This window comes from Mastigoproctus giganteus, chromosome 7 (assembly GCF_048544385.1).
Source record: "Mastigoproctus giganteus isolate SK-2022 chromosome 7, ASM4854438v1, whole genome shotgun sequence".
NCBI lineage: Eukaryota > Metazoa > Arthropoda > Arachnida > Uropygi > Thelyphonidae > Mastigoproctus > Mastigoproctus giganteus.
Genome location: NC_143581.1, coordinates 108,448,240 through 108,464,067, shown reverse-complemented (window position 1 = coordinate 108,464,067; position 15,828 = coordinate 108,448,240). Strand labels below are relative to the sequence as shown.

General features: G+C 40.1%; 1 protein-coding gene across 1 annotated transcript in view; it reads left to right on the top strand.

Annotated features, from left to right (window-relative positions):
* Positions 1-15,828, top strand: part of LOC150083139 (ATP-binding cassette sub-family C member 5-like) — a 278,483-nt gene that overhangs the window by 42,429 nt on the left and 220,226 nt on the right. The window contains exon 4 of the mRNA XM_090378404.1: positions 15,196-15,280. Within this exon, the coding sequence (XP_090234530.1) occupies positions 15,196-15,280 (85 nt within the window). The remainder of the gene's footprint in view (positions 1-15,195; positions 15,281-15,828) is intronic.

Sequence of the window (15,828 nt, the reverse complement as noted above, 5' to 3'; positions counted from 1 at the left end):
GTTGACCAGGATTTGGTGTTGGGCCCATTGTTGTTTTGTATATTTATCAATGATATTGATGAAGATTTATCAGGTTTAATGTCCAAGTTTGCAGATGATACAAAGGTTGGCAGGGTTGTTAATGACAGTAAACACAGTATGCTACTCCAACTGAATCTAGATAAGTTGGGCAAATGGGCTGAGAAGTGGCAACTGAAGTTTAACATTGACAAATGCAAAGTACTGCATATGGGTAGCAATAACCGAAGAGAAACGTACCAACTGTGTGGTACTACACTTAGGGAAGTGGAAAGTGAAAAAGATCTGGGGGTAATTTTGCAGTCAAATATGAAGTTCAGTCAAAATAATTTGCAGTCAAATATGCTGCCAGGGCAGGTCATGGAGTATTGTCAATGATATATAGGAATTTTGCTAGCAGGGACAGGGAGGTGATTATTCCGTTGTACAAGACGATGGTCAGGCCACACCTAGAGTACTGTGTACAGGTCTGGACACCTCATTTTAGGATGGATGTAGAGTTGCTAGAATGAGTACAAAGAAGGGCAACAAGATTGGTAAGGAGAACAAAGGGGTGCTCTTACCAAGAAAGGCTTAAGTTCTGCAAATTGCAGCACCTGGAGAGTAGGCACCTGCGAGGTGATCTGATTGAGGTGTATAAGGTCTTCTTGAATGGGTTGAGCAAGCTGATTGCTGTTGAGATTCTTCCTCTTGCTCAGATCAGGAACCTGAGGGGCCACAGTTTCAAATTGAGGAAAGACAGTTGTAGAATTCACGTGTGGAAATTTGTCTTTAGCCAGCAGGTAGTTTAAGAACCTGAGGGGACACAGTTTCAAATTGAGGAAAGACAGTTGTAGAATTCACGTGCGGAAATTTGTCTTTAGCCAGCAGGTAGTTGATTGGTGGAACAGACTTCCATCTTTTTTTGTGGAAGTTGATAGCCTAAATAAATTTAAGGCTGAGGTGGACAGGCATTTGGAACGAATGGAGGGGTGAAATGGGAGGTTTTTTTTTTTTTTTTTTGGCTGATGCTGCATAAGCTTCCTTTCTTGCATAGTATATCTCTACTAATGTTAATGCAATATCTGGAAAGTTAAAAATCCCCTTTTTTCTTGTGTTTACTGATGGCTCGATGTGAGAAACATTTATGGGGGTCCACTGCCATTTTCCCGGAGAGTATTGTATTAAGGAAGACTTCCACTAATGCCATGTATACATATATATGGTATATACTAGTTCTTTAAGCACAATTAATTACAGGCTTTATTGGTTACAAGATTTAATTTTCATCCAATCCTATCCCAGTTTCAGTGGAACTATCTGTTTCCTCTTGATCCCAATCCACACTGGAGTAAAGGGAAATGATATAGTTGTTGAACCCAGATCACCACAATCCCACGATGGTCACCGCTTATTCCCTATACGAACTACAGGCAGTTAGTATAAAACAAAAGTTACATTCCCTATGGCAAGGATCATGGCATGGACATTGCAAATAAGTTATATCAGATTAAGCCTAATCAAATTATGCTAATCTAGTCTGTTGTAGGAACCATAGAGTGAAGTCATTCTTGCTTGCATCCACGTAGGACACAGTCAACTTACCCATTTCTTTCTGCTGAAGGCCTGATGACACTCTAATATATCGCACCCCCCCCCCAAGTAAAGTGACAGAACTCAAAAACTGCTACGACACTATTTCCATTTGCCTCCATCACATTATCGGTAATGTGAAAGTGACACATAGCATGATCTAGCAGATTATTTTAGTATTATTGTTGTAAAATTTTTCCTATTACAAGTCCAACATATGATCTTCAGATTTACGAGAAAATCCGAAAATTGAAAATTTTTGAGTTGTCACTTTTCTTTCTTGTATGTTCAAACTGCAACACCATTCTAGTTATCTAGCATATTTTAACTTACTGTGCTAATTTTACCAGTGTATGAAATATATTTTTGCACTTTTACCGATATGGCGGCTCTATTAGTAATGGCCATACATATATATATATTTTTTATTATTTTTTTTTTTTTTTCTTTTTGGCACCAGCCAAAAAGGAAAGAAAAAAATGAGTAAAATAAATAAATAATAAAAGAAAAAGAAATAGACAACCTATGTGTTTCCCTCTTCCCGTAGGTAACTGTCCAGTTGACCTTTGAATATCAGCAAACTGCCAGCCTCTACCACCCCATGTGGGTAACTTATTCCAATAATTTATAATAATTCGCTGGCTAAAATAAAACTTCCTGCAATCCAGTCTAAATTTCCCCCCCGTAACTTGAATTTATGGCCCCTAATTCTAGAATCATTTATAACCGTGAAAATTTCGTCCTCATTCATTTTACCATTGCCTCGCAGAGCATTAAACGCCTCAATCAAGTCTCCTCTGAGGTGCCTAGTTTCCAAGCCATGCAACCCATGTATTCAGTCTTTCCTCATATAGACTCCCTTTTGTCAATCTCACCAGGTGAGTTATTCGTCTTTGGACCCTTTCAAGAGGCTCGATGTCTTGAACACAGTATTCCAAGTGTGGTCTAACAATAGCCTTGTGTAAAGTGTGTTTAGGGTCTAACGGCACCAGTTGTTACCCCCATCTCCGTGTAGTCTACATTGTCACGTGTTACAGAACACTGTAAAGGCCAGAGATTTAAAAGTGTATGGATATTGTTGGATGTAGTGTCGTGTACCGTTGTTCATCTGGCTATTTAGCCGCTGGACCCCTACTGAGGCCCAACGTTGCCCACACTTAGCCCCGTGGAGGCAAGCCAGGTACACCAGTATTTTTAAATAAGTACTCTGGCAGGTCCTGCCACCTAATTTCCTGGGATTTCAGTGGCTAGGACAAAAAAAAAAAAAAAAAAAAAAAAAAGGTGGGGGGTGCGCTAGAGGTTGGGTCAGGCCAAGGAGTTTTAAGTTATACAGTGTGGAATTTAGAATTTTGGGTGTAGGGCTAGGATAATTTTGACATGGGATGAACGTTAGTTGGAAAGCTAGAGGGGGAGGGGACACTAAAGGCTGGGGGGTGAGAGACAGAAGTATAAGGTCGATAGAGTAGATGACCCCAAAATCAGTGAGGCAGGCCCATGCCACACCAGAAGGAAAGAGGGGGTGGCGGGGAGGAGACAAGGGGACCTTCACCTCCTCCCGGCCAGGACAGGGGAGAAACAGGGCCGTGCAAGGGAGCACGGGTTCACTATCACCACGTGGCATTGGCAGCAATGCTGCGTGAAGTCATAGTTGGCAGAGTCCAGTCCGAGAAGGTAAGATTCGAGTAGTGCAGTCCTGGGACAGACAGGTCCCGTCCAGGTGGTGAAGTCATTTCAGTAGTGAGCTGCATGAAGATATATTTGGTAGAGTCAATCAAAGAGGATCAAATCCGAGTAGTGTCAATCCTGGGACAAAGAAGTCCCGTCCAGATAGTGGAGTCATTTCAGTGGTGAGTCAACTTGGTGGGAGGCGAAGCCGGAGCGGCAGTCATGGTAGATGAAGGTGATGTTGAGACTGCATTGTAAAGGCACAATTATTGTGCAGGTTGAAAGGCTTCACGGGGATTGCAGTATGCTGAAGCAAGTAGTGGTCTTTACACATGGCTGATTAGGCCGTTTCATTGTCTGGTTGGGTCTGATTCTGTGGTTGTGGTAGGGTTTTCCGCCTCGTGAAGAGGCTCTGAGCAAAGTTCGAAAAGGCTGTGTAGGTATGGTGGTCTTCCAGGAGATGTTGCTCCTGATCTCTAGGGATGAAATGAATTTGTGTGATGAGAGAAGATCTGAGGTCATCATATAGTAGGCAGTCATGCATCAAGTGATCCCAGGTTTCCTGGGCACCACAGGTGCAAAGGGGGCTGTCGGAAAGTCCAAGAAGGTTCAGTTTACTGCGAAAGGCACCATGCCCTGTAGGAGGTACGTGGTTAGAAGGCCTGGGGAGAACCAGGATGGTGATTTGGGATATACTTTGCATATGTCTGGTATAAATTTGCGGGTGATGGCCCCTTTGTTGGATTCAGACCATCTGGCTTGCCAGGTCTGTTGTAAGTAGGTTAGGAGTCTGCTTTTTTCGCTGGAATAGGTGTTAGCAGGATCCGTGGTAAAATCAATAAAGGTGGTAGACTTTCCTCTGCTGAGCTGATACAGCATCCCCACATGGGCCACCTCAAGGTCTAGGGGCAGTACACCGGCGAGGACCTGTAGGGCGTGCGTGCTGGAGGTGCAACATGCTCTGGTTATTGTAAGGAGAATTGGCCATTGAATGATGTTCAGCTTTCTTCGTCCTACCACAGTGGAGGCTTTGTTGAACCATATGCCAGAACCGTAGGTGACAGCTGGTATGAATATGGCTTTATACAGTAAAGCTAGAGTGCGTTTTTTGAGCCCCCAATCTCGGCGGGTCACCCTGGCAATCAGTGCAATGTAATTTCTAATTTTCTTCTGTAGATAGTTGAGATGTGGGAGAAATGTTAGTTTGCTGTCGATGATAATTCCAAGGAGTTTCAGCTGAGTAACAAGCTTGATGGTTGTGCCATGTATCTTGATTTGAGGCGGCCTCCGCGGATCAAGATAGCCCTTCAGGAGAATGGATTGGGTTTTTGTGGATGAGATGGTCAGATGGTTTTTCCGGACCCACGATTGCAGGGTGGTAAGGGCTCTGTTGGCAGATATTTCAAGTTGAGCCCTGGAGTCCCCTGCCAGGATCAGGGAGAGATCATCAGCATATGCCAAGGTCTGGACATCGCCTAAGTCAGTACTGAGAAGCTCATCGAGTACAGAGTTCCAGAAAAGGGGGCCCAGGACAGAGCCCTGAGGGCAACCTCGGTGGACACGACGATTCACACTGGAGAAGGGAGCCTGAACCACAATGCTCCTGTCACTGAGATAGCTGGCAATGCAGTTGTAGAGATTTCCTGGGAGCTCAGCGCGTCTCAGCCGTCCGAGGACGCTAGGCCACCATAAGGTGTCGAATGCCCCAGCAAAGTCGATCGAGATGACAAGGAGGTACTTCTGGGTGCAGTTCCTGGCAGCATTTGTAATGGTCTCCAGCGCATCGACCGTAGACATGCCCGGTTTGAATCCAAATTGATTTCGTGCTGGTAGCTGTGCAGTACTGTAGTGGTTTTCCAGTCTCCGTCTAAGGAGCTGCTCAAAAACCTTACTCAGCACAGAAAGGAGAGCAATAGGCCTGTACGAGTCAGGGCAATCATGCGGTTTAGTTGGATTTTTGAGTATGAGCCGAATGGATGCAGTTTTCCAATCAGTTGGGAACCATCCCTTTAGCAGGCAATGGTTGAAGAGGTTTAGCAGGGTTTCTGGAGCGAATTCAGCAACTTTTTTAATTATTTCGGGCTCAAGCATGTCCAGGCCTGGTGACTTGTTATTTCTCAGTCTCCCAACGGCCATAGAGAGATCCTCGACGTTGAAAGGCTCTTCCACGAGTGTTGAGTTATAGTTGTTATTGTCGAGGCAAAGCTGCTGTTGTTCTGGTGAGTTGTCATCTGGTGGCTGTTTGAAAGAGTGATCAAGTATGTTTGAAATTGAATGCTGCCAGGTGGAGGTCATGTGGCCTTGTGGGGTGATTGTGGAGCGAATAACTTCTCCTCTTGGCAGTTTGTTTGTTGTTACTTTGAACACGACACCCCAGGGGTCAGAGTTACCAACTGTTGATACCAGGTGCTCCCAGGACAGTCTTTTACACCGCCTGATCATCACGTTGTAGGCGTTTCGAGTTTCTCTGTACTCCTGCCGGAGGTATTCAATTTCTGCAGGAGGCCAGGATCGCCTGGCTCGTTGGAATGCACGCCTCTTTTGGTTTACTTCACGTCTGAGGGCCTGAAGCTCCCCTGACCACCAGGGGACTGCCCCAGGGATTGGATTTTTCCGTTTTATTGCTGTATTTGCAGCGATCGTAATTATGTCAGTGACCTTGCGCTGATGGGAGTCTGGATGCTGAACTTGCACATTCTCGGTTTGTAAGTGCAATATCCCATTGATGAGTGTTTCTTTAAACAGGCTCCAGTCAGCTTTGTTCAAAGCGTATCTGTGTTGCTTCTGTCTGAGAATTGTGGACTGAGTAATCGATCTGTACATGTTGAAAGTTATGGCCCGATGGTCTGAGGTGGACCAGCCCTCCCGTACGGTCCAATCCGACAGAAATCTAGCAAAGGACCTGGTGGAGAGAGTCACGTCAATCGTAGATTCCCAAAGTGAGCTGGAAAACGTCGGCAGGCTGTTGGGCCTATTTATGACTTCCAGACCACTATTAGCCAGGAACTCCTCCAACCGCTGTCCATTTGTAGCACCTCTACGCCCTGGGGTCTCACTGTGCCAGAGGGCAGAGCGGCAATTTACGTCGGCACAAATGACAATCTTTGCACCCGCCAGTTCTGTTAAGACGTGTTGTAGGTACTGGACTGCAGGTAGAATGTCCTCTCCCGGCCTGCAGTACAGAGAGACGGCATAGAAGTCGCCCAGAGAGGAGATGATGTGGGCACAGGTGGCCCATGGAGAACAGAGATGAGATATCTGCATCACAGTCAAGTGAGGATTCCTCACAGCGATCCCCGCCCAGGGTGTCACACCAGGAGCCTGGACAATTTTGTAGGACAAGGGGTATCCCCTTATTTCGTTTGAATGAGTGTAGGGTTCTTGTATTAAGAGAATATCAATGTTTTCCTCATCTGCCTTCCGTTGGAGTTGTCCCACAACGGCCTTTGCCCGCTGCGCATTTATTTGCAAGAATTTTATCTTGTTGCTGTTATACTGTTTATGCAGTGTCCCCATAATTTATTCGTTGTTGGAGCGTGCTCTTGGCCTTGATGTAGACAGGGCATTTATTATCCCGAAGTGAGTGGGCATGAGGTAGTTTCTGGCTTTTACAGTTAGCACAGATTGATTCATTGGCCTTGTTCGGGAGGTTTCATAGCTGTGGCCTTTATCAGCACAGTGACCACAGGTCTGTTCTGTCTGGGTGCACGTGTGGGTCGTGTGACCGAAACGACAGCATCTGAAGCATTTTGGGACAGCTACATGCTCCTTGTAGCGGTGGGAGCCCCAATTTATGTACACTCGATTGTGGTGGGTCAGTATGTGCCAGGCTGTTGGTGCCAGTTCTACAACCCAGTTGAAGGAAGTGCCACTTCTAGACTTTGTTTGGTACTTTGGCTTTATTAGGCTAGCTGGGTCCTCTTTTGGGAGTGCATGTTTTAGGTTACGCCTGTACAATTCATCTCGTATGGTGTTGGGATCCAGACCCTTGTCGATGTCATAAATTACTATTGAGGGTGCCTTTTTCCTTGGGGGCTCAGCTAGGAGGCCCAGGGTAGGTATCTTAGCATTTGTTAATATCATATCAGCGTCGTCCTTCGAGTCAGTTTCTATGATGATGCCCGTATTTCGGGTCTTTCGAATGGATTTTATTTTAGTGTTTCTCAGGTCATCAGTAAGGGAAGCGATTACAGTCTTCTTAATCTCCTCGCTTGTTTTTGGTGCATTGGCTGTGGCCGGCTTGAGAATTACCAGGTGTGGTGTTGGTAGTAATGTCTTTCTTTTTGGTGGCGGGTCCGTTCTCGTATTTGGCTTTGTGTTCCTCAGCGCACCAGCAAAAGTTGGGGCGCGCTGTAGCATTTGTGTGCCCCTACATTCGAGGTATGCCTCGAGTTTGGCCTCATTCCTTTCAGAAGCAAGGTGAACGTTGCGCAGGATAGTCTCAAGCTTTGCCCAGATACCAACAATCTCGCCCCGAAGGGTTGAGGTAATGCGGCTGGAAGACTCTTTTAGTTTATTTTCTAGTTCAACTCGCAGGGCCAATACCTGCTCATTAACGGTGCCCTCTGGAAGAGTTGGGTCGATGTTAGTCGACTCTTGCTGTTTTGTCGTCTTTTCGCGGTTGTCTTGTATGGGGCCCTGGGATCCCTGGGGCTCACTTTGCGAGCGGGTTTCCCTGTCCGATTGGGGAACTACCCGTTTTCTATGTTTCTTTTTGGATACCGGTGTCAGCCGGATATCCTCAAAATTATCCGTGATTTCAATGTCAGGTTGGTCACTTTTTGTATTATCAGTGGTTTGTTGAGCGCTCGATGACCGTTCAATGACGTTACAAATCAATTCAGTGGGATTTGTACTGGGTGTATCCATATTCTCAGATTAGTTGGAAATATCGGTTTATCGGGAATATTCGGATAACAGATTATTGCTGCACAGTTTGATAGAGGTTGAGGAATGACGAAGTTTGGTGCCAACCACAGGTTTGTAGCTAAATTTGAAGCCAGATAGCGCACGGATGTCGATTTGGTCTATCCCCCACTGTCACGTGGGGGGGGGGACCTACAACCATAAAGATAGCCTAGGAGAACCTGCTTTCTTCTAGCGTTTTCGCAGCCGCAGAAACTTATGGTGAAGTCTGTTTTTCCACTATACAAGCAGGAACAAAAGTAAAAGCTGTCCATGGTAAGTCTATTGCAGCGGGGGGGGGGGGGGGGTCACTGAAATCATGATTGCACCGAAAATTGTTCTCTAACATAGTTTGAAGATATTGGACGTTATCACAGTTCAAGGTTTCACAGGTGGAATTGCCGTCCCCAATCAATGCGGCAGTCAAGGTCACAGCTGAAGGGGTAGATAATTCACTAATCCCTGCGCCGGAGGGGAGTGCTACACATTCCTCCCAAGTCAAGTGCAGGGTATTTGCGTGGCAACCACAGTATAATTGGTGCCTCTCTATAGCCCTGCTGTCAGCCGCATGGTGACCAGTACGGTCTGGCAACAAAGGATATAGATAAAAAACGCAAATAATCTGCAAAGTTCCCGTTAAATATTCAAAAGTTTCTCACCCTGAGATCCACTGTAGTTGTTATACTAAGGAGTAAACTTTTCAAAAACTAGTAGACACTGTTACCACATATTCGTGAACAAGATCCAGGAGCGCGGAGAACGTGCGTTCACACTAGACGGCGGCCATGTTGTAGTTCCAATAGCCTTGTATAATGGGATTGTGATGTCCTTATCTCTACTAGCAAATGTTCGATAAATTATCGATAGGACACCATGGGCTCTCCTTGCAATGCAGTGGCTACAATGCTCAGAGAACTTCATGTCTGACCGTATCGTAACTTCCAAGTCCCTTTATTCCACTACTGACTTTAGTTCGACTCCACCAAGTGTATAAGTTATTTTTGGGTTACTGTTCTCCATATGTAAGACGTTGCACTTTGCTGAATTAAAACAAAGCTGCCACTTTTCTGACCATCGCTGAAGCCTATCTTGGTCACTCTGAAGAAGCTCTGCTTGGCAGTGATCATTAACTACTCTACCAATCTTTACATCATTTGCAAATTTAGACATCACGCCCTCTATCTCTTCATTGATGTCATTTAAAAAAATAAAAAACAACAGTGGCCCCAATACTGATACCTGGGGAACCCCACTTCTTACATTAACCCATTCGGAGAAATAACCATTTATCACAACCCTCTGCCTCCTGCCCCCAAAGCCATCCTGCTATCCATCTAAGGATTTTCCCTGTGATTCCAACCTGTTCCAGCTTATAAAGTAACCACTCACGTGGGACTGAGTTAAATGCTTTGCTGAAATCTAAATAAACAATGTCAAAATTATTCCCTAAATCCAGCTCACGAGTGACCCTGTCAAAATAGCCACCAGATTTATTAAACATGATTTTCCCTTTACCAAACCGTGCTGCGTATTCTTCAGAATTCCATTTCTATCTAAATGATCCTGAATTCCACCCTTGATCATAATTTTCCCTACTACTGAAGTTAGACTGACTGGTCGGTAATTTCCCACTACACTCTTAGAACTGCCCTTGTGTATTGCAGTTGCATTGGCACTTTTCCAATCTAACGGAATCTCTCCTGAGCTCAGTGATGCTCCCAGAATATACCAAGTCAGATTTTTTTTTTTAATTTTTGCGTATTATTAGTAAACTTATACAAATTTGTGTTTATATTTGTATATACAATTAACATCAGTTCACATAGATATTAGCACCAGGTATGGTTTCAGAGCTTTCTGATTTGTTCTTCAGAACACAATACCATTAATAGAGATAGGGAAGTCTATTTATCCCTTCTTTGAGACTGTGTTCCCTGAATGGGATGAAAGGTTCTGCCTGGCATGGGAATTATTCTCCAGTAACATGTACCAAGAGCTGTGATCCTACTGGTATTATTTAAGGATGTGCTGTGGCTATAAAGTTTCACTGTTAATAAGGAAGCAGTTGCCTTTGATAGCTATGGTGTTGTTTTTATCACGTTTATTCATATATTTTTAATTTTATCTTCATTAGTTTATCACTCAGAGTAATATATCAGAGTCCCATATTATATTTTTATATTAAATATACAGTTTTATTCTATGTTTAATTTTATTTTTGTCTTATTTTAAAGTTTTATTTTTAATTCTTATATCTACAAGTTGGTGTATTTATTGCAGTTATGAGTTGTATAATTTCTGATGGGGTAATCATCATTTAAAGGTTACTAAAAACTTTGGTGCACTATAGCAATTTATTTACATATTCTGTGATCATTTTGCCTATTTTGTGCTGAATGGAAAACAAATGTCTGGAAATTAAAACCATGCAACCTTTGCCCAAGACTTGACCAACTTTGCTAGTGTAAAAAAAAACATCAGTAGGTGTTCCTCCCAACTGTACAGGATTTAAACACTGCTGTGCTAAGCATGAATGTAGAAGTTCTCTCATAAGGGCCATGTCAAGACTTAAGTGCCCAGATGCAAACAAGAAAATTTGTCCTCCCCACTACACAAAAAAGGTCCAATCGATGGTATTTATTTTGCTGTTCTTGAGCGTTCCTGTTTTAAGCTTCCATCATAACATTGCTTGCTCACCCTTGTCCCCCCACACACACACACAATTTAAAACAATTTGAAAGCAGTGTCATACTGCTTTCAAATAAATAGAATTTTAGTTTGATGAACTTGGGAAAAAATTTTGTCATCTTTGGTCTTATCCTGGAGCAGTGGTTAATAGACACTGTTGTAAGGGTAAATATTTGATTGCTGTAATTTATATGTTACTAGAGATTTTAAAATAATAATTAATAATAATAAAATAAAAATCATTCCAACACTTCTTGAATATTTGCTATATAAATCATCAAAAACTACTATTACTTTTAAGAAATACTTCTCAGCTTACATTTATTATTATTTTTTTTACTGTCTCAGGAAATTTGCTTTTTGACTCTCACAATTCATATGATGAAATGGCAAACTGCATGTTTCAAATAAATAATCCATCTTCTAAGTGACACTTTAGTCTGCATACATAGTGGTGTAGTAGAAGGCCATGTGAATTCCATATCATAATGTTGGCTCCATTTTCATTCTTAAGACAAGGTCCTCAGATTGGTTTTGTGGTGAGCTCTCCAGTTTTTCAGTGTAAAATATAATCCTTTGTATTATGCATTTCATGATTCAATTTGTGAAATAATTTTAGGTTCATGGAACCAGGGGGAAAGCAGGTTTTACTATTGTTATCATAATGGTGATGAAATAAAATATTTGAGTGGTCATATCATGCTATGTTTTCAAATATATTAGCCCATATACTTTTGTCAGTAAATTCAGAAATTAGACAGACATATATCAGTCATGTACATTATACCATGAATTGGCATCTAAGTGTAGCTCAGCTGTGAGAATTCACCTGGTGGGATTTTATTTTATTTATTTATTTTTTTACATTCTTTGATTTATATGTACACTTACATGTAAGTGTACATATAAGAATTCACACCAAATGAAAGACTTCCAAATAATTTCATACTCTAATTCGTGAAATCTATTCTATAGAATATACAACTTTGTGCTTTTAGGCTAAAGTTATTTTAGTTATCATGTAGAGCCATCATTTTTTTTTTTTTTTTTCCAAGTGAAAAAATGTTTTGTAGTTTTTATTTAGCATATATTTTTATATTCCTGCAACTAAATTAGAGCTTTCCAGCTTGGACTGAATTTTGAATTCAGTCCACTTTACAAACCATAAACTGTTACTGACTAAACTACGAACTGATATTGAATTAACTGTGTGTCACTTTCTGTTGACATGATTTCAAAAGTAAAACAAGCACCTTAAATAGCTTTCTGTTTTTATGGCAATGTCAAATAAAAAGTTTTTGGAACCTGAAGTAGTCTGATACCATGTATGGATTGAGAACTTTGTTTCATTATTTTGTCTATTCATGATGCCTTTATACAGATGCAGTAAAAGTTTGAGGGGAAGAGAGCTAGCATGACAGTGAAGTTTTTTGATTTGCTATACATATTATACTATATGCTCAACTCCTTAACATAGTGTGACCTCCACAGTTCCCTGCTCCAAATACACACTACTCAGACACCCTCCAATCATGGCTGGCAGAATAGAAGTAGCATGATCATACATTAATTGATTGGGTACTTCCTAGTACAAACCTTCCTAGTACTAGGAAGTACTAGGTACTTCCTTTTTGTTCGAAAGCTATAACCTTCATGATCTAAGGAATGTTGGAGTGTCCCATAATATCTATCATAACTTCACAAGACAGTTCATATTGCATGTAGTAGAAATTTTGGAGTGGAGGCCACTCACAATTTTGTTCAGTTCAAGTCTCCGTTAAGTAAAGTGCCATTATTGCACTGGATGATGAACTACTTGCCACCTAGTCTTGCTGCACATGATTTGCAAAAGTAAATAATTGTGTGGCAGTTATAAATAAACTCATCTCCTTACTTTGATAGTTTGCAATAAAAAAAAATTGGGTGCAATTTACAATAGAAATGTTTTAGAAGAGTTTCCCTAGACTGGTGCAATAAAAAGAACACAAAGAGGTGGAACTCAAAAATGGTATTATTTTTATCCAAAGAGACCTGATTGAATGAACTTATTACACCGTTCAAAAAGTTTTTGAAAAGAGCCACTTGGAAGGATTACAAAGAAATAATGTTCAGTTTGGCCATCACATTTTTCTTTGTCCTCAACATCTTGAAATCTCTTTCCTTTAAGCTGCACATGATTTGCAAAAGTAAATAATTGTGTGGCAGTTATAAATAAACTCATCTCCTTACTTTGATAGTCTGCAATAAAAAAAAAAAAATTGGGTGCAATTTATAATAGAAATGTTTTAGAAGAGTTCTTTTTGTTTTTTGACTTATTAATTATATATATATATATAAAATATTAAGGATAATAGAAAATTATTAGAAAAAGTAAATCAGTCAAATAATAATACCATCAGGGACCTAAGAAAACGCAAAAAAAAAAAAAAAAAATTATTATCGCTTTTTACCGAAAATCTAGATGACTTCAACTGGGGCCAACCACCCAGACTGAAGGCAAAAAACGATAAGAGGTTCTCTGTTTCTGTGATGCTAAGTAATTTAAATCTAAACCAAATATAAACCGGTATAGGCCAAATATAAATCGAATGTAAATACAAAGTTAAGAAATTTTAGAATTATTAGAATCAAATGTAAGAAATATAAGTAAAATATAATTGATCATCACAGAAACAGAGAACCTCTTGTCGTTTTTTGCCTTCAGTCTGGGTGGTTGGCCCCAGTTGAAGTCATCTAAATTGTCGGTAAAAAGCGATAATAATTTTTTTTTTTTTTTTTTTTTTGGTTTTTCTTAGGTCCCTGATGGTATTATTATTTGATTGATTTATTTTTTCTAATAATTTTCTATTATCCTTAATATTTTATAGACATTATTGGTGTATTGCATGATTGCTTGCAACTGCATTGAGCCATAAATATTAGTTTCAGTTACTGTCGTTTTAACTTTCTTTTCTTTTTTATCACTAATATAATTATATATATATATAAGGTTGTGGCAATAAAGTCCCTAGACTGGTGCAATAAAACGAACACAAAGAGATGGAACTCAAAAATGGTATTATTTTTATTCAAAGAGATCACCACCTGATTGAATGAACTTATTACACCGTTCAAAAAGTTTTTGAAAAGAGCCACTTGGAAGGATTGCAAAAAAATAATGTTCAGTTTGGCCATTACATTTTTCTTTGTCCTCAACATCGAAATCTCTTTCCTTTAAGGGCAGTTTTTCCCTTGGGAAAGAGGAAGATGTCTGCTGGTACTAGATCAGGAGAGTAGGGTGGATGGTTGATCTGTACAATGTCAGGTTTCGTCAGAAATGTCCCCACAAGTGAGGAAAGAGGAAGTGTAACATGAACCAGCTGCCTTTCTCTTGAAATTGTGGCCTCGCCTGGGATATGTGCTTCAATAGTACTTGAAACATCCGTACTTAGAATGCAACATTGACTCTCTTCCCCTCCAGTTAAAAATTCCCTGTGAATCACATCCTGTTTGTTGAAAAACACAAACAGTATCATCTTGATTCTAGACTTCTGTAGACAAAAAGTTTTGGGCCTTGTTGATGATTCTGAAGTCCACTGCATGCTGTGATGTGTCTTTGTCTCTGTGTTTTATTGAATGCCCAGCACTCATCTCCAGTAGCAAATACAGGATTGTCCTGACAAGTCAGGATGAAGTCTTCACATGATGACACTCTTCATTGCTTCTGCTCATCCATGAGGCCTTGCGGCACAAATTTTTCACAGATCTTCCGTTTCCCTAAATCTTCATGCACAATTTAATGAAATCAAATCATCTCATCAGCCATCATTCTGAGGATCAAACAAGAATCTCGTGCCACAATTTCTCGAACTTTTGTAACCCTGTCCTCATTTTTAGAGGTTGATAGATACCCATTTCTTGGGTCATCGTGAACATACTCATTTGTCTTTGAACCACATATATCATTCAAACACACCAGTATGACTTAACATTTCTTCACCATAAACAGTTTTTAACATTTCATATGTTTTTGTTGCAGATTTTCCCAGTTCAAAGAAAAATTTGACATTTGTTTGCTGCTCCTTTGCAAAATCGTGACACGGAACACTAACACAACTAACAAAACTGGTTGTTACTTGCAATTTGTCAGCCTACTAGACAGTCTTTGTACTGCTATCTGCTGAAGAAAGTTTGAACTACAACATACTGCTTCTGTTTATTTTCAAACTCATCGAACATGACTGCAGCAGCACCAGACCTGAACTTTCTTGTCACTACTCCTCATATTTATTATGCAACTTGTATTTTTTTTTTTTTTTTTATTATTAACAAATGAAATGACTCTTGTTTTTTTTTTTTTTTTTTCAGGTTTCATTAACAAGTGAATTGTTAACATGTATTAATGTAATTAAACTGTATACCTGGGAGAAGCCATTTTTGAACTCAGTGTTGAGTAAGTAATATCAGAATTTGATGAATTTAATTACACTAGTTAACATGAGTATCACTTAAAACTTTTGTGATTTCTATAAAACTTTTAAGATAGATTTTAAAAAGTGCCATTGAAATGTTTATTACATCTTATTTTTTAATTTAGTTTGTGTGTGTGTGCATATGTACACGCACCCCACAAATTTGCGATGGCTATTGCTACAACATATGTGTCCATGGTAAGGCCTTGGCTTTCACACTGAAAATTAATTTTTCTCATAAAAAAGCATATGTTTTGTATTTTTACATAATTTGTACACCTAACTTTTTTTTTTTAAATACAAAAATATAATTATTTTTATTTAAATTTATTTCACCTTATATTTATTTCACCAATTGTGCAGTAAGTGATTAATATTTTTGTATATAATATTTAATATTTTTGAATATTTTTTCATGTTATTCTAAAAGTATAAAATTCAGTAGTTTATCTTAGGTAGTTTGCTACGTAATGAAAATCTTTCAATATACGAAGAAAGTCAATAATATAGTCTATAAAAGAAAAATCAG